Source organism: Sturnira hondurensis, unplaced genomic scaffold (assembly GCF_014824575.4).
Source record: "Sturnira hondurensis isolate 20B ecotype Veracruz unplaced genomic scaffold, ASM1482457v3 Scaffold0007208, whole genome shotgun sequence".
NCBI lineage: Eukaryota > Metazoa > Chordata > Mammalia > Chiroptera > Phyllostomidae > Sturnira > Sturnira hondurensis.
Window position 1 is genome coordinate 4987222 of NW_028079839.1, and position 19135 is coordinate 5006356.

General features: G+C 57.3%; 1 protein-coding gene across 1 annotated transcript in view; it reads right to left on the bottom strand.

Moving 5' to 3' along the window:
* TCERG1L (transcription elongation regulator 1 like) overlaps nucleotides 1-19135 on the bottom strand; it is an 82145-nt gene that overhangs the window by 54501 nt on the left and 8509 nt on the right. Inside the window, 2 exon segments of the mRNA XM_037051289.1 lie at nucleotides 4801-4823; nucleotides 8190-8369. Coding sequence (XP_036907184.1) covers nucleotides 4801-4823; nucleotides 8190-8369 — 203 coding nt within the window.

The following is a 19135-nucleotide window of genomic DNA, read 5'->3' on the forward strand; positions in this document are numbered from 1 at the left end:
GTGCCCTGACTGGGAATTGAACCAGCGACCCTTTGGTTCGCAGGCCGGCACTCAGTCCACTGGGCCACACCAGCTGGGGTGGAGTCGGAGAATTCTGGAAACCCCCCCACCTCCTGCCTCCCACCCCAAAACCCTTGTGCAGGGCTCCCCTAATTCAAGCAGCATGTAGGAACCTGCTTTATTCTCATTGGGATCTGCTTTTGCGTTTCACAACATGAAGGCAGCATGACAGACGTCAGGGTTCTCCAATTTCCCACCCTTGGAGTTTGCCCACGGCCCTGGCACCGGCCCCAGGTGGTCCCACCCACTCCCACCAGGAAGGCTGGGCCAAAGGGGCGGGGTCTGGCTGCAGTACTGGCCCCGCACTGGGGCTCCTGGAGTCCCCCGCCTGGTGGTCCTGGGAGCCAGCGTGCAGGCAGGTGTCAGCCTTTGTACCCAGTCACAGGGGTGTCCTGGCAGAGCCCACACACCTGGAACAGGTGCCTGAGCTCCCGGAGACATGAGCTCTGAGAACAGAGCACCTGCCATGACCAGGAAGAGCGCTCTCTCCAAAGGGCAGCCCACCACCGGCTGTGGCTCCCGGGAAGCTGGGGCCCAGGGGGGCCCAGGGCTGAGCACGGACACTGGACACAGCCTGTCACTGTCCCCCAGCGCAGGAGTCACATCCGCAGCTGCCTTTTGAAGTGCAATTGTATGCCTTCACTCGGACACGGCCTTCATTGGACGCAGGAAAACAAATAACAGCCCTGAATGGCTCGCTGACTCGGGAACCGAAGATCTGGGGGCAGCAAGGGCCCGCGAGGGGGGTGAAGTGAGCGTAAATGTCAGCAGACACCTTATCTCCCAGAATAAAGGCTTGTCGAACACGCTTATTTATTCATTATCTCGAGAGAAGCTCTTTGCAGAGTGGGGTGAGTGGTCAACCGGTGGGAACCATCAGGCCTCTGCAGACTCCATGCTCAGTGGCTTCCGTGTGCGGGGAGGGCCCGGCCACGGCTCTGCCGGAACGGCACACACGGATGAAGGGGGGGTGGCGCTGAGCAGCACCCGCCCGGGGTGACCAGGCGACCTTGCTCTGGACCTGGGCCTGGTGTCCAGAGAGTGTCAGCCCCCGCCTCCCCATTGGGGGCTCCTGGGGTATGGCCCCCCTCTCAAGAGGCAAACGGAGCCCAGAAGCCCAGACGATTTTTCAGAGCTAATATTTCTCGACGGGCAGACACCACTAGGAAATCAGAGCAAAGACGAAAGGAGCCCAGTTCCCACAGTATTTCTCCAAAAGGAAGCCACGCGCCCCCTGCGAGCCCACAGGGACCAGAGCGCCTACCCCCCACCCCCTTCATGTTCGGAGTTTGGAAGATGATACAGCCATTTCTCGAGAGAACGATTCAAGCAAATATTCTGCAACTTGACAACTATCAGTCACCTTTGAAGGCAAGTGAGAATTTTAAACACCAGGGAAACCGGAAACTCCTTTTACCAGGACATTCCCGTCGGATGCGCCCGAGGCCAGTGCGACTGTGAACCGGGAGAGGAGGCGTCCCAGCAGGAGTGAGGTCGGTGCCGGGGACAGACGCTCCAGGAAGGGGCCCCACCCCGGGGCCCCACCCCGCCCCCCGCCGTACTCCCATTTGCTTCTTTTTGCTTGTGTTGCTCCAGCCTCGGGAGACACATCAAAGGAGAGATGGCCAAGGCCGGCTCTGCTTCCCCCCCAGGAGTCCCATTGTCTCTGGTCTCACACAGTCTGTAACCCACTTTGCATTTATCCTTGTCGGGAACACAGGCAAGGGTCTGGGTTCCTTTCTTTCTCTTTGCATGTCATCTGGTGGTCACATCACAAGGAATACAAATGTGGAATTACTATGCCGTACAGCTGAAACTGATACAATACCGCATGCCAACTGCACGTAAATAAAAAAAAACACTTCAGGTCAAATAAAACAAGTGTGATAAGGTTTTTTGAAAAATCCATAAAACTAGCAGCCATCAAAGGAGTGGGTTGGGGTTGGGGGTGCCAGGGGCCCAGTGCACGGGCAGGTGAGCGTGGACGGGGGTGGAAGGGATGGCACCGGGGCTGCCGAGGGGTGCCCAGCACGGGAGCCGGTGCGGGCCCCACGTGAAAGGCATGGGCGCTTGTCGGGAGCCGACCAGCAGCCGCCCCTTGACACAGTCGGGGCGGATGAGATGCATCTGCGCAGCAGAGGCAACTGTGGCTGGACTTCCTGTCTCTCTCCCCGCGTGTTCGTCTTTGCGGTTAACAGGTGGTGGGATTGTTAGACACCTGCATTTCAGGCCCAATGATCCGCAGAATTCCAATGAAGTTGTACCAAGTGATTTCTTGGCCAGAGAACAAAGTCCCCGCAGTGGGGCAGCCCCTGAACGTCTAAAAGTCGATGAGTAACAGCCCCCCTCTACCTCGGACAGGAATATGTACTAATGGAATCAGGCAGGTAAAGAGGCAGGAGAAGCTGGTTGGCCACTACAAACTGAGCACGTAGAAACAGTTACCAAGGAGTCAGAGTCCACAGTACATAAAGAAACATTCTAGACAGGAAGATAGACAGCTAAGTTAGACGCCACAAAGGCCTTGTAATAAATTTCCTGTAACCACTGTTCAGTCTAGCGCATCCTTTTGCCCCATGCCAAATTCTAAGAACTTGAATAAACAATAAGACATTATAAACTCTGTACATACAGCTATTTCTAATTGTCTCATTGATGGCTCTCCTGGTCAAAATAACCTCCATTTAACATGACTGAATCTATGGAATTTCCTGTACCCTTCCTAGTTACCTCTGTATTGTTTTTTTCTGCTTAACTGAACATGCCATGCACCTGTTCCTTTAACATTATGTAACAATCTCTATAAAAATAAAGCTTATATCAAATTCTGCGAGTTCGGTCAGACCCACAGAGGCTGGCTGTTCTCAGGCATCCAACCGGGTGTCTGACTCTTCATTTGGCACCTGCGCCATCCGTCCTCCGGGGACCCTGAGACCTGCCCAGGCTGGACCCCAGCAGGCCCTGGCTTGGAGGCAGACGCACATCCGTGAGCCGTGAGTCGGGAGGTTCAAGTTCAGAGCAGGCAGCCCAGGGAGGAGACCACACTGAGTGGACAGGGCTCCTGGCAAACAGCGAGGTTTACTGACATCACGGTGGGTGGGAGGTACTAGGAGAGTCACGTTGGCAAGACTCACAGTGGTGGAAGGGGGGCAGGGGGCAGATAAAATTAAAATCTGGCTCCAGAGGAGATGGCAGCCGACTCAACTACAAAGTGTCCCCTCCCCGCCCCAGCGGGACTCTGTCTCGGGGCTGCCCTTGACAGGTCTGGTCTATGTGACCATCTCGCGGGGGACAGTCCTTCCCTCAGCTCACAGCCACTGAAGTCACGTCACAGTCGGAGCGAGCTTTCCCTCTGCGCGAAGCGTCAGCGTGACGCACAGAGGCATGGGCTCTCTGGCCCAGGTGGCCCCACGAGGGCAGAGCAGGGCACCTGGTCCCTGCCCACGTCCAGACAGAGGCCCCTCCCCCATGCGGCCACCGATGGCCCTGGTCACCAAAGCATCTCAGACGGTACTGTGGCCACAGGCGAGATGAAGGGCCCGGGCTGGGCCAGCTCTTGTTGGAGCAAGCACACCACGAGAATGAGCACACCTCCAGGACGAGCACGGCACGAAAACAAACACGCCACGAGGACGAGCTGGACACAGCAGCCACTCCTTCCATGGAGTGTTTCTTTCACGGGCGTTCCCCACAGAAGCTGCAGCCAGCACACTGTAGTCAGTCCCTCCTCCACCCACCGACCCACCCACTTCCCTCCCATCCCTCCAAGGGCCCGTCTGAAAGTGACCCTCCGGAGACCCTCGGAGCACCAAGGGCGGGGCAACGCCCACTTGCAACCATGCAGAGGCAGCCTCCGGGGTCTGCACACTCAGCACAAACACACACGTGCGTCCAAGTGCCCGACACGCTCCTGGTTCTCTCCCCCAGAGCGGCACCGACAGCCGCCGCAGTGCCCAGCGTCATTGCACGGAAGTTAGCGAGGAGCGGCCCATCCAAGCAGACATGGGGGAGGAGGGCCTTCCCGGGCGGGTGGTTGGGAACAGACCAAGCCCACGGGTCACCCCTCCCGCCAAGCCCACAGGTCGGCCATGCGCCCTGCGTTCCAACAAGTCTGCGCCTTCCACGCCTCGTGCGCTCAGGCCAGCTCGGCCACGGGTGGCCTGTGTCCTTAATACCAGGTCATCTGTGGGTGACAAGCTATAGAGTCTTTTTTTTGGCTTGTTTAAATCTAATATCTCCCCCCGCCCAGAAAGCTGCTCAGTCCCCGTATTAGAAACGCACATGTCTTCCTCGCAGGAGCCAGCCGAGTCTCAGGCCTGGTGGAGTGTAAGTAATTATGCGCTTACAGTATTTTTGTCTCTGAAATGTTCATATGTATTGTGACATTTTTCATTACAGTGGAGGAGAAAACAATTCGCAGACGAGAAGAGGAAAGACCGCATCCCCACACAGCCAGCCGGGGTTGTGGGGAGCCGGTTTCTGTCCACAGATTTCTCCACTGAGGCCGCGCACGGCCCCCACCCCCCACCCCCCAATGCGGGCACCTTCCTGGCTTGTTCTGTCACTCGGCGGGGGAAGGGAAAATAGGCACTTCCCAGCTGCTCGGTGGCAGGACAAACACGTGAAATCTAAACCCTCAGTAGCCGGGGAGCGCAGGACAGGTGGTGAATGGCCTCCCGGGCAGATGGCCGTTCTTGATCATTGCGCCGGATGCGAGTTTGCTCTGCCCGTGGCCGGAACTCTCCCTCACGTCCTCCTTGTTTCTCCTGAATGCTTGTGAGATGGTGGGCAAAGGGTTAAAAGCCACTGCCGTGGTTCTCACAATGAGTCACCTCATGTATGTCCTCGGACAGGGCAAACGCCACCCTCCCGGGCAGGGGGGCACCCACCCCACGCCCACGCCCACCTCGTGCCCAGTCCCACCAGCACCTGGGCTGTGACCCCTGCGGACAGTCCAAATGCAGGCCAAGGCCTCGCTGGTGAGCAGCCCCGTCTCTGCGGCAAACCCTCGGGCAGGTCTTCCCTCCTCCCCGCCTCGCCTGTGGCTCTCTCCTTACAGACTACAGGTGCACAGGACGCAGGTACGTGACCACCCCGGAAATGCTCCTTCTCAGACCTGAGGTTCCAAGGCTTAAAGGAACAGTCAGACCTGAGGGAAACCTTGGCTGAAGCCTGCTCCAGGACCAGGCCGGGGAAGCCCCGGCCGCCACTGGCCCCGTCAGCGGCTCTCCCACCACAGCCCACACCTGCAGATAACCCCACCTCCCACCACTGCACCTCTGTTCGGGAGTGAACCTGTAGGACAGAGGACACAGGCCTGAACAGACCAGACGAGCCGGAGGCCAGGAACGCCCGGGGCCTTTGGAGGAACAGCAGCAAGGACCAACCCAGTGACGGGGCCAGTGACACTCCGACAGAGAAAACTCACCTGAGGAGTGGGGCCTGGGTCCCTCGAACACGCATGTTCCTGACACTGAATCACAGCGACGGCGTGAGCTGTTAGCGTGGCCGGTGGCCAGCCTTTCCAGCCCCAGGCTGTTTCCCTCGAAGCCCTATGGTGACTGGCTCACCGACCCTCTGGGCATCAGCAGCCATTCACACACACATACAGGCCCCAGGGTCTACACGGAATTCCAGAATGTACACCAGGGCTTCTCGACTGGGCCCCGCTACCACTGTGGGTCAGCTCACTCCTTACCCCGGGGGGCTGTCCTGGGTGCAGGGGGACCCTGGGTCTCTCCCCAATAGAGCTAGACCCCAGTAGCAACCCCCCCAAGATGTCTCCAGCCATCGACAAATACACAAGGGGGCAAAACCGCCCCCAGTTGGGAACCAGGACGCTAAACCACAGGGGACTTGCGCGACCACCCCGCCCACCGAACGGAAGCGGGACCTCTCGGCTCAGCACAGACAGCAGTGTCCACCTGCAGCCACGTTCAAGTTCACACGCCTTCATGACACCGGTGCCAGTGTGGGGCGAGTTCCCCAGGCAGCTGCCTTTCCCTGGTCCCTGCTGACACCACCGCTGTCTCCACCCCTCCCCCAGCCCGCGCCCCTGCCTCGGAGGGGTGCTTCCTCCCCCTCCGCCACCTCCCCCTTCTGCTCGAGGCCAACCACGCTGGGGGGACAGGGACTGCCCAGAAAGCTCCTCGGGAGAGTCAGCTCTTCAACCAGCTGTGCTTCAGAGCAGCCCTGACACACGCAGCATCCCCCCTCGGTCCCTTCTGAGCCCTGGTTTCCAGAGATCTCATGGAGAAGTTCCACAGAGCTTTTGGCCGTGAATCCAGCCCATCTCAGACACACGCCTCTGCTGAGGTTGAGCAGGGACAGCCAGGAAGACACCATGGGAGGCTGTATCTCCCACGGCCCCTCACCAGGGACACCTGGCAGCAACCCATCGCCACAGACGCCTGGGACAGGCCAGCAGGCTCAGAGGCCACCCGCCGGGCTGGGTCGTTGGTCCGTATCCAACCTCCAGCCTGTATTTCAGTGTCAGCCCCCACAGTAAAGTGAGGTCCTCAATGCAAATGGACCGCGGCCAACACCGTAAAGGCAATTTCAGAAGCAGCCTTTGAAGCCCGCCCCCCGCATCTTCCTGACAGCGTCCGGACAGTTACCGGAGATGGACGAGTCGCTGCCCATCTCTTCCCCACCTGGGTGCACATAACGGCGAATGTGATTCCAGAGCCTTAGACAACACAGACGTGGAAAGATGCCTAATTAGGGCGTCACTTTATAAATCCTGTGGAGACACGCGAGGGGAAGCCACCCCTGGGCTCCATGGCGTTTGGTTCTTTCTAAGATTAATTTTCTTGAAAAATAGTAAGTCATCCTTCGTAAACGCCAACAGATTGATGGATCTGAACCAAAATCTTGACACAGCTGTAAATTATGTTCCACGCAAGAGATTATCTCTGTGGCTCATTCATCTCCCCATCACGCCCTAAATGCATGTGCATGAACGTGCGGAAATGGGGAAAAGATTCTGTTCTTGAGAATACAGTGTTCTGCTGACCAGCTAATTTATCAGCCCCGCAGACAAATGTGGAAGCCAGAGGGCCGGTGTCGGGCCAGGCGAGCACGCCAAAACACGCCCCACGCTGGAAGCAACTAGGTCGTTTCTCCCTCCACCGTGAACTCATGTCTACGGCCACCCAGCGATGTTTCCTACTGCCTCTGAGCCAATGACGGCTCTAACGCCGGAATTAGAGTTCGGGCATTGACCCCGGGGCCGAATGAGTTGCTAGAGCTCTGCGGGACTTCCGTTCGAGTCAGCGCACCGCATAAAACGCCAAAACTAAAGTGAGAAAACTAGCCTGCGGGACTCCAGTCCCTGCTGAAGGTCACACCCGGTCAACGTGGCTTTTGCTGCGTGTCAGGGAGGGGACCAAACACTCGTTCTCAGGGACAGCTTGGGCGCGGGATGCACTGGTTACAGTCCACAGACACCGATGGGCAGTGGCGAACAGGTATACCATGGAGGCGCCCCCATCCAGGGACTAGGACCCTCCTGAGCCCCGGCGTGCCTGGCTCCATCCAAGACGCCAGGACGTCCGCCTGCCCTGTGTCACCCTGGGGACTGTCAGAGAGCACACCCACAGCACTAGGACTCAGTCACCTCTGTGGCCCTCTGGCCTCTGTGACCACAGGCTCCGGCAGGCTTCCACCGGGGCCCTGCTAAGCTGAGGGCCCCAGCTGACAGGCCCAGGTGGGTGTTGCCAGGTGAGTGGCTTAGTGAGACCCACCAGAGACCCACAGCTTACGTTTCCATTTCGTACTGGCCATTCCATCTGTCTCCCAGCGTGCTGCCTTTGCTCCCATCGCCCCACACGCCGCGTGAAGGAGCCGGGAACTTCTCGGGGGTCCTGCCACACCCCGGCCCTGACGCATCAGTAAGGGAAGTGCCGCTTCTCCAGCAGAATGTCGACTTCGCTCGCTGGCAGGAGAGCCCCATGCACTCGAGGAGACCCTGAGTGTGAACTGACGCCGTGCGCACTGGGGCTCCCTCCCACCCTGCGCAGCCCCCTGGGGCCAGCTTGGTGGGCACCTGCAGCTGGCTGGTCCCTCCTCATTCCCCGCACGGTGGGTTCGGGAACAGCTCGGGCTTCAAGAGCCACGTACTCACTTACCAGAGAAGGGGGCAGTCCGCAGGGGTATTCTGATGGGCGCCAAGGTCAGGAAGTGGCAGGGATGCTCGTGGGAGGGGAATGGGCCCCCAAGTCCCTCGGGGTCCACGGAGACCATGGCTGCGGCAGCGATGGCAATGGCCGGGCTGGTGCCGACAGGCTTAAGGCTGTTGTGACAGCCACCTGCAGAAGAGGGACAGGAGGGTCAGCAGGGGGACACCCGGGGCCACGGGAGATGACGCCACTTCACTACGTGACACGTGAGCACAGGGAACAGGTGGGAACGAGGAGCTAACCCCCTTTCTGGGACGTGCAGACCATGGGATAAGTGTGGTGAGTTTTCTGAATGTGACGGGTGCTCAGAGCACATGCCCCCATCTGACGGTCAGCGAGCCCCCGCGCCAACCGCCACCCGTTTCTTAAAGAGACAGGCCTGGGCTGCAGGGCACGTGTGCACCGCACGGAGCCAGAGACGATAGGGGGCGGTGTGGGTGCTGGGAGCAGGGCCTGCCGAGGGCCGGGGGACAAGGCAGTGTGGGAGGGGATGGGGGAGGGCTGTGCTCAGGCAAACAGGGCCCCAAGCTGTGGCTGCCACCTGACCAGCCACGGAGGCGGGGAACCCAACCCCTGGCTCAGCTCCTGGCGAGGGCCCAGGCTCCACACACAGACTCCAGCGGGGACTTTGGGCATTGTTAGAGGAATTTGGAAGTCTGCCTGCGTCTCTACTTCTTCTGTGAAACTTAAAAAAAAAAAAGTGGAACCCTCAGTTCCTGAAATAATCGTGGTTTCTAAGAAGTATTTTGCAGGTACCAGCTTATATTGATGGTAGAAATCTTGTTTTCCCACCTCTAAAAACAATTTGGAAATTTTTTTTTTTTAATCTCAACACAGTTCACAACTTGTAGCTGGCATTTCCCTTCGCATGACCCGTCCCCCTGCCCAATGCCTTCAGAGGGCAGTTTGTCGAGAGAAACTAGAGTCATTGGCAAAAGGCACGGTTGCCTGCAGGGGGCTGTGTCCACTCGGCGAGACCAGCAGCTGGTCCCTCCGCACTGGGAGGATACCTTCCGGGCCTGGGACGGCTCCTGGTCAACAAGCGACCACAGAGCCATCTCTTCGCCAACACTGTGTGTCCATTCAGCCAACACTGCTTCCTCTGGTTGGCTCGGGGCCAAGCACGTTTGGCTCATAGGGACAGCGCAAAGCTCACAGAAGGTCCCCTTCAGGACCACACCCACCAGTGGGGACGCGTGGTCCACACTCTCCTCGTTGGTTTGCTCTCTGTGAAGGCTGATGCGCCGCGGAGAAAATTAAACTCGGGGGGGGGGCAGTGCTGGGAAATGGTGGGTGGGCTTCGGCCTCCAGTGGGTGGTCAGGAAGCCCGTGCTGTGAGATGTTACGACATAAACACATCCCTTTAGCATCAGATGGCTTCCCAGGTCCAACGGCGAGTCGGAGCCCATGGTCCCAGGCCAGGGACCGGCCACACAGATTGGCCACTTGACAGGTGTTGTCTATTGTAAAAACCATGAACTACACAACCAGCACAGAAAAGTTAATTTCCACATTTGTTGCCCCAGAACAGATGTCTAGGATCAAACAGTGTGGCCGTTTGGGTGTGCGTGTGCCAACCAAGGCAGTAAGTGTGAGAACATCGGCGTCCAACCGCGCCCCGTGCAAACACGTCTGTTCGAATCTGGCTTCCCTCCCTCTGCAATGTCCACACGAGTGTCATTTCTCTGTCCTCGTGGGGCTCCGCCCACTCGCAGGCCCACCCCATCCCGGTCCGCAGGTGCGCCCGGTGGCCAGAGTGCCCGAGCCCTGGGGACCGCTGCCCGGGAATCCCTCTAACGGACCTCACCTCCTGTTCCACCCAGGTTTGCTGACAAACGAGAAACCACTGGTGTTTTCAAAGAAACGGCTGCGAAGGCAGAGGCTGCTTTGTAAATGGAAGTGTGGGGACGGCTTTACCCCCATGCGATGATATCGTTGTCCAAAGTGATGTGTCAACCGAAAAGGAAAACCAGGAAGTAAATGTACCTGCCTGTTAGAGCAAAACACACGGGAAGAGAGTTTGTAACTTTGGGGCTCATCCGGTTACACATGTGCACTCTGCAGTGCACTCCTGAAATCAACGGAATATCATCAGGGGAGGCGGGAAGTCGATAAATAAATGATGCTGACAAGTGTTTTCGTGACCCGAGGGTGAGCGGGGAGGAGGCCGGGAGCGCCGAGGGCTGACCCTGGAACCAGGCACCTGGGGCGGGAGCACATGGGAGCTCACACGTGTGTGCACGCTGTCGGGGGCTGCATGCACGCCGGCTGCAGGTGCTGAGGAACTCCCGCTCTGGGTGTGCGATAATCAAACTGGGGTCCGGTGTTTTCCCATCTATTCTCTTCCCTGCCCGCCCCCTGACCCACAGTCGGGCGCCTACCCAGTACCTCTGTACGCTCGGCTGCACATGCTGGGGAGGGAAGCCGATGCCGGGAAGTGCCAGTGCGGACAGATGGACACCCCAGGGACAAGCCATCCGCAGAGCTGAAGGCCGCCCCAGGACGCCAGCTGCTTCCCGAGAGGGCCTCTCCGCTGACCCTCGGAAGAGGCGCGGGCGCTCAGTAAACTGTGCTGACTGATAAATAATTACCGCAACTCGCTCTCCCCAAAGCGCTGCGAGAATCCCTGAGTTCAGTAAGTAACAGTGAGATGAGACAAGTCCAGTAAAAAAAAAAACCTGCTAAGCCAGCTAAGAGATAAGCCAGAGATGCTGTCCCACAAGGATTACTTATAAAAATCAATGTTTTAAGCAAAACAATAATTAACCATGCGCTTGCCTTGGAGGGGCCGCCACCACTGCTGCAACCCCCGCACCCCCCTCGCTGAACTCGACAGTCGTTGACCATCACCACCCACCTTCCGCAGCCACCCAACCTGCCGGGAGCTGTCTGCACCTTCCACCCTGACGAAGCCCCGATAGCCACTTGTCCCTGGGGTGCCACCAAAGACGGCAGACTCAGGGAGGTTTACGGACCTTCAGGGAGGCCACAGACAAGAACGGTGCCAGACTGCAGGCAGGGCCTCCCATCCGGGGCACCTTGGCCACTGGAGGGTCTGGGAGGCTCTCTGCTTGGCACCCAGCGGGGCCCTGGGCACAGGGGCCTCTGCCAGTGGCTGGCAGGCCGACTTGTGTAACCCCCACCGGCCTCGGCAACATGGCAGGGGGTGGAGGGGAGGGAAGGGCGGGGAAGGGCTCATGTCGCCTGCCGTGCTCACAGGCACCCTGGTAGCGGCCGACGCCCTCCTACAACTGGAACCTGGGCAGAGCCCCGATTTCTTTTCTCAGGATTAAACAGAGAAGAAAGACAGAGGCTGATGGCCACTGGGACTGGGTCAGTGGGACACTCAGAGGCTCTAGAACCTTCTAGCATGAGGCCAAGCACAGTACAAGTTCAAGACCACCACTCAGAGTCCCCACTCCAAGGTTCCCGCTCAGGGTGCCGCTTAGTGGCTGGGGGCTCTGCCTGTCCCCACTCCCGTTGCCCCAGGCATGCCACTGAGGACACCCCAGAGAGTCACTGCTGCACCGTGCGGAGGACAAGCCAAGCTGGGGGTACCCTTGCCCCAGCCCAGGTCCCCATGCTGTGTCCAGGGATGTCGTGGCACTGGGGAGTCACCATGCGCTGAGGTGAGGTCACAGTGAAGATAACCTACTCAACATGGGCATCTGTGTCCTTCCACGGGACGGAGAACTCTGTGGGTCTAAGAGTCTGCGGTTGCCATGGGAAGGGGAGGGCCTCAGAGCCCCGGCCTGGCCGAGGAGGGTGTGGGGCCAAGGACAGGGCGGCCAGAGGGGCTCCTGCTGTGGCAGAGGCCTCGCCTGGTGGGCACTCACCCTGCTGAGCCACAGATTCAAACACACAGACCATTGCTGGCTCACCGTGTCTACTGAGCAAGTGAGCTCAGCTCCGGTGGAAGCCGTGTGGGTGACATGTCCACCGGCTGGACGCTGTCCCAGCAGAAGCAACGGTGCCCAGGACAGGGACACGGGAGGAGGAAGTGCAGCACGCTTGACCAGTCCTTTCAGGAGATGAGTGAGGGGTCCTCGTGTCTCAGGGACCACCCAACCCGGGTCCCCCCACGCATGTTAGAATGTTGCTGAACGAGGTGGCCCTGGCCCTTGCCTGCTGCTCTGAGCGTCTGCAGCTCCGGCTGTTTCCAGGAGGAGGCACCGAGCCCTGGTCTCGCTGGACTCCAGGGAGCTAGGCTGTTGTGCGCGTCAGGGCTGGGCTCCCTCCGGCCTGACTGGCCCCAGGAGCCCTCCCGGGTTGTCATCTCTGCCACCAGACATGTGCACACAGGTGAGGCGTGGGTGAGCCTGGCCTGGCTCCACCTGCCAGCCCGCTCTGTGAACTGTGTCCACTCCCAGAGGAAGGGGGCCCTCAGCCCCTCCCCCACTGGCTGTGACACACCCTAGGTGGGGACAGACCACAGACCGAACCACTCAGGGCAGTCTTCTGTGGGATGCTCCCTGTTAAGCAAGGTGGGTGCTGCCACCTGGGCTGGACCCTGAGGACCCATGGCAGGCGAGGGCTCCCACGGCCATGGCGGACACGCCCGCTTTCAACGGCATGAGGAGGAGAGAAGCACTTGCCTGCGTTTTACGGCTTCTTTCTGACTATAAAAGTGATACGTGCTCATTAAAAATAGAAAGTAAAAGCTATCATGGCGTTGGGAATAAAAGCGCCCCTGACCACCGCAGCCAGGAATGACCGCAGCAGCAGAATCTCTGGGGCATCCGTCCGTCCACCACCGGGGCCTGAGTGTGTCCGGAGCTCAGAGAGTTTGGACCGTTCTGTCCAGACAGGGTGTCGCTGCTTCCATAAGTTCTCACTGAAGTGAGATGAGAGCATTGGTTCTGGTCTGAAGAATCGTCCGATGTGACTTTCCTGAAACCTGGACTGTCTGTTTTCGATGGCGGTGTATCACCACGCACCTACCCGGTCATCTCGTCAGGAACATTTGCGGTTTTGCTCTCCCCTTGAGGTCGTAGGTTGCCATGTGTGACCGACCACAGATGGAGAATCACCAAGTGAAATTATATTCACACTTTACAGGGCCCGAAGGCCAAATGGCACGCCCATCACACACTCCTTCCAACAGTCGTGCAAGAACAAACATGCTCTATTCATGACAGCAGACAGTGGGCGGGGCTGAGGGCTTTTGAAAGACGATGCTGATTTAATAATATTCTGTTTGCTGGTTTAGATTTGCATTTCCTGAATTACTTGTGAGTGAGTCACATCGTGCATAATAATCATAACTACAAATAATTTATGATTTCCTGTGAGTCATCTGTTTATGTGTGTTTTATTATGGTAGCAGAATATTGTCCTCCATGACAATTCTTTTAAACCTTATTACATTAAACCATATGTAGATTACTACATTGGAACCTCATTTTAAAAACTGGTGTAACTTTAGATTTAGTTCAATCCCTCTTATAAATTTTTTAAAGCATATACTTATTTATCTCAGGTGTCTATGCCATGACTAACACTTTTAAACGATGTCTTTACTTATCAAGAAAGTAATACACATAGCATTGTGTTATATGCACAAATACTTTGAAAAGAAATGGACCTCAGAGCTCCGCTTTCCTACCCAAGGCCACCGCGAGTCTCTACAGTTGAGAAGTAGTTCGGCAGATCCTCGGGGTCCTCATCTAAAGTTCAAACAGAAGCAAAGGTGGCGATCCATCTCCCGGTGCGGACGGCGCGCCGGTACTCGGCCCTCTGCGCCCCGGGCGCAGCTGGCTCGCTGCCCACTGCAGCGCCTGCGCGGCAGCGAATGCGCAGGAGACGCACCGTCTTCTGCATGTCTGGGTTTGATCCTCATGTTGCCACACTGTCCCTCAAATTCTGAGAGTCGTGAAGTTGAACCCCACGACTTTCGACCAGGTAGAAGTTACGCATGTCACGCGCACTTCCTGTTAGTGCGTCATTTCTTATTGCGTGGGCTGGGACTTCCGGCGGGTCGTCAAGGTAACAGACCAGCAGCGAGCAGCTGTTGCAAAACAGCCAGACGCGGCGGAGTTTGGCCACGTTCACGCATCGCGAAGGGGCGTTACCTTCCTGCTGTCGGTACCGCGTCAGTCTACGGTCTGGGGAAAGAACACAGGCGTTCTTACGAAACCCGCTCACCTTGTCAGTGCGTTCCCTATTTGTACACCGTTTCTGCAGCCACAAAAGGCACGCCTGCCGCTGAGCCCCGCGGGCGTCCCTGTCCCGGCTACGTTTCCATCTGCCCGTCGGGGTGGTCACCGGTGCCCTTCACACGTGACATCTGACCCCGTAACTGACTCATTTTGATTTCTGCTGTTTTCTAAAAGCATCGGGAATGAGGACAAACGACTTCACAAGGGGCGATGCTGGAGGAGGGTGTGGAGGGGACTTGGGCGGGGGGCCGGGGAGGCCGAGGCTGCCACACACGGGCCCGGACAGAACGGGCTGGAGACGCGGCCTTGATTTATGCGGCGGAATGTCCCGTCTTCATCCAAGCGGAAGAGCTCACCCGCCCCCAGAAAACAGCTCATCTAATTATAAAGTTAAAGTTTACGAATGTCAAGTAGAGATGTTTCTCCATGTAATGTATTTTTTTTTCTGACCGTGGGTGAGAAAAGTATTTTTAATCAATTTAATGTATTGCGTTTAAAACTCTAAACACCTCTGTTTCGATCCTGTGCTCCTTCGAGTTCCCCTGCGTTGTCTCTCACTCCCAAGGCCTGGACGTGCATGTGAACTGGCCCTGCTCACGCCTCCCACGGTCCACACCACCATCCCTCCCAGCTTTCCATTTGCTTCCTAGCGCAGCTTCGTGTGTGGCTCTCTTGTGAAGGTGTCTGTGACTCAAGGTGCCTTGTTGGTTGGTTCTGGTCAGTCTGTAACCGGCCAGGCTTCTGGGCGCGACCTGGTGGTTCGTCTCCACTTCCCAGTTCACTGGGTCCTGGCCACTGAGAGCCCCTCAGTCGCTCTGTCATTTTTTGGATGTGTGCTTCATGGCGTGATTTTTTACCCTTTTTTCCTTCAATTGGCATTGTGGACACTCCCAACAGTAACGTCACAGAGGATCGTGCAATGACCCCACACCCACGCCTGCGCCCACCACCTGCCACCATCGCCCACTGGAGACCCGGCGCTGCCCTCACACACCCAGCCCCACGCTGGGCTCCCATGCTCGGGGATGAGTGCTGGGACGAGCCCCCACCCGTCTCCCAAGCACCAGGTTCTTTCAAAGAGAAGCCTCAGCACAGGGCTCTCGTCACACCTGCAAGGACAGGGTTCCCGGAGAGCAGGCAACACACAGTTGCTGCCTGATTTCTCAGTTTGCGTTGTCTGTCAATTCCTTCTCTCAAACTAGAGTCACACAAGATTCACACACTTCCCTGGGCGTGTCTTAAGTCTCTCTTTAGAAAAAAGTTGAGTGTATGCAGATAAAATTTACATTCAGTGAAATTTGCTCTTTCGGGGTGACCAGCTCTCTGATTTCAACAGCGCCAACAGTCACATGACCGCCACAGGCCGGCAGCTGACCAAACCCCTAACCTCTCCCCCTTCCTCATCATCAGGACCTTCCCCCAGCCCCTCCCCTGGAAGTCCGAAGCTGTGTTCAGTCTTAGGTCCCGAACAGGGCAGCCCACAGGGCAGGGATGTCTGTCCTGGATCATCCCACTAACCTCCACGCTTTCAGGATCCAGCCATTCGCTGCGTGTGCCCCATTCCACTCCGTGTTTGCACATGTCCCCTCTGGCCAACCCCTCGCCAGGCACCAAGCAGTTAGATGGTCCTGGGTGTTGCTGTTCACACGTGGAGCCACTGCCGATACCTGTGCCCAGGCTTTTTGGCGGACACATGTGTTTTTCTTGGGAAAACAGCTCAGGGTGTGCCTGTAAGGAGAGACTGCCACACTGACCCCAAAGTGACCATGACATGTGGCATTCCTGCCAGCAAGCTCTGCGAGTTTCAGCTGCTCCCTGAGTCACTGGAGCCACAGCCTCTCCGACAGGTGTGCGGGCACTCGGGGCAGGGTCGGCTTGCATTCTCCGATGACATAACCCTGAGCGCATTCTCACGGGCTCCCCTGCCGTCCTCACCTCTCTGCTGGCGGTGTGTCTGGTCCCGTATTCTGTCCATGTTCGGGGCTGTTTGTTTTCTTAATTTGATGTGTGAGGGTCTTTGTATACTCTGGATATCAAGTCTTTATTACATATACGTTTTGGAAATATTTCCTTTTCATATTTGGCTTTTCTTTGCATTTAATTAAAAGTATTTTCCAAGAACGGTAGTAACGTTGAGTCTAATTTGTCAACGGGTTTTCTTTTACGGCTCCTGATTTTGGTGTCACGTCTGAGAAGTCTCTGCCTGACTCAGGCTCACAAGTTTCTCTCTTGTGTTTCTTTCCAGGGGTTCCAGGGTTTTTATTTGACAACCTCATCTATAGTCTATCTTGAGTTAATTTTTGTGCGTGATACGAGGTTTTGGTCGAGAGGCGTTTGCTTATTTCAAAGGCAAGGGCTCAGTTGTTCCCAGACCATTTATTTATTGGGACGGAATGGCCCTTGCACCTTTGCCCAAATGTGACTGAGCGCATTTGTGTGAAACCGTCTAGAAGGCCTGTTGTTGTTTCTGCTGATCTTTGCTCTCATGCTTTCGCCACCTCCACGAAGCCCGAGTTCCCGCAGCGTCATTGCAAGCACTCGGATCACTCAGTTGTGAGTCCTCACACTTCTTTTCCAGAACCAGCGCTCCTCTGCTCCCCGTGGCCTTCCACACCCATGACAGGGCCAGCGGGCCGGTGTCTGGGAGCTGGGGTTTTACTTAGGATCAGCTGGAGTTTACGGGCCACGCCTAACGCCACAGCGTCTCTCCGGCCACTAGCACACAGAGCTCTCTCTCTGTCAACGTCTGGTTTCTCCAATCGATGTTTTCGAGTTTTCCGGGCACCTATGTTGTTAGCAGCCTCACCTGTAAGTGTGTTACGTTCCTGGTGCTCCGTGGCCCCATGGCCGTATTTCCACTTTCGATGGTTCACCAGAGCAGCCTGGGCCACAGCCCGGGACGCAGCAGAACCATCCCAGGGCCCCGGCCCCACACCTTGCTGCGCTCGCCTGCTGGAACCCGTGGTCTGGAACCCGAGGTGGTCTACACGGCCTCCTCTTCCCTGCGCAGTTGCATTTCTTCCCCCCAATCTGTGTGCTCTTTGCGTTCCCCCGCCCCCCACTGCAAGGGTGAGGCCTCCCCGCACACGCCCGCCGTGTTCTCCATCTCAGAGAGCAGCGGGGCCCCCAGGGAGCACGACTTCACCTGCAGCTCCTTCCCAGATGCCCCTCTTCCGTCTGATGAACCCCCCTTAATTCTGAGTGGAATTAGAAGTTGGTGTGTTTTTTTTAAAAATCTGACCAGGTGTTGGGTTTCACAGATGTATTTTCTGCATCCTTGGAAATGATCACGTGGTTTTCCTTCTTTGTTGTTTTCATGAGGTGAGTCGCACATTTTCTAAAGCTGAACCGGCATGGCATTCCCAGAAAAGGCCCCGCTGGGCGGTGATGTGCTCCGAATTCTGTACAGTACTCACCTCGTGTTGGGGATTTTTGCATGTCTGTGAAGTATTATCCGTCTGTAGTTGTCTTTTCTGTAAGGCCGCTCCGGTTCCCATGTCTGAGGGACGCTGCTGTGGAAAAAGAACTCCGGAACTGCTGCTCCTGCTCCGACTTTCTGAGGACGCCTGCTTCACCACGGTGTTGGCCCCTCCACGGGTGTTCGGGAGAAGCGTGGGGAAGCCATCGGGCCGGGCGCGCTCCCTGTTGGAGGGAGGGGACGGCAAATCCCAGGTTTTCAGCAGACAGGGAGCTGGCCCTGTGTCTTCCAGCGTGAGCGCAGGGGCTGGGGGCCCAGCATGGGTGTGGTCCAGGCCATCCACGCCGTTGCCCGAGGTCTCCCACGTGGTCTCCCTTCCGCATTTCCAGCGCCGAGCTCCACGGTGGCGCCTTCTCCTCCTTCTGGACTTCAGGTATCTGCGGTGCCTTTTTTTCTTTCTTATTCTCCACAGCCAGGGCGGCTTCAATTGCGCTGGTCATTCTTTAAAAAAAAAACAAGAAAGGAAAGCTTGGGGTTTCATTGATGCTCTTTATATTTTTCCAGTTTCGGGTTCTTTGATTTCCGCTCTTGCCTCTGCTGTTTCCTCCCTGCAGCTTCCTGCGGGTCGGCCGTTCCTCCTTTTCTCGTTTCTTAAGGTGGAAGCGTGGGTGCTCGATTTGGAACTTTCTTGTCGTTTGTTTCTTCCTTTGGAGAGAACACTCGAGACCCAGTCTCCTGGCAGCCTTGGGGTGGATAATCTCGTGCTGAGGCCAGAGCCCCAGAAGGAACCCCTCCCCAAACCGCACACCTGGGATCCACGTGTCCCCATGTCCCCTCCCCCGCCCCGGCGACCACTCTGCCCTCCGCTCTTTTAGACCCCACACACAAGTGAGGTCGCAGAGTGCGTGTCCTCCTGTGCCTGGCTGATCTCATTTTGTGCAGCGCCCTCAAGGTCCCCCTGTGTTGTCACAAGTGGCGGGACTTCTTGCCGTCTCGGGGCTGGAACACACTCAGCGGTGTCGCATGCCCCGTATCTTCCTATTTGTTCACTCGCAGGTGGACCCGAGGGTGGTCTCCTGCGTCCTGGACTTGTGACTCACGCTACGGTGAACGTGGAAATGCAGACAGTTTTCCATGTCCTGTTCCATCTCCTCACGACACGTGCTCAGCAGAGGCATCGCTGAAGCGCACGGTAGTTCTGTGCCATTCTCCGTAATGATCGAACCAGGCGACACCCCAGGCAACAGGGCAGAGGGCTCCCTTTGCTCCGCGTCCTCGCCGGGCCCCATGGGCGCCGGTCTCCTGGCCATGCCTGTTTC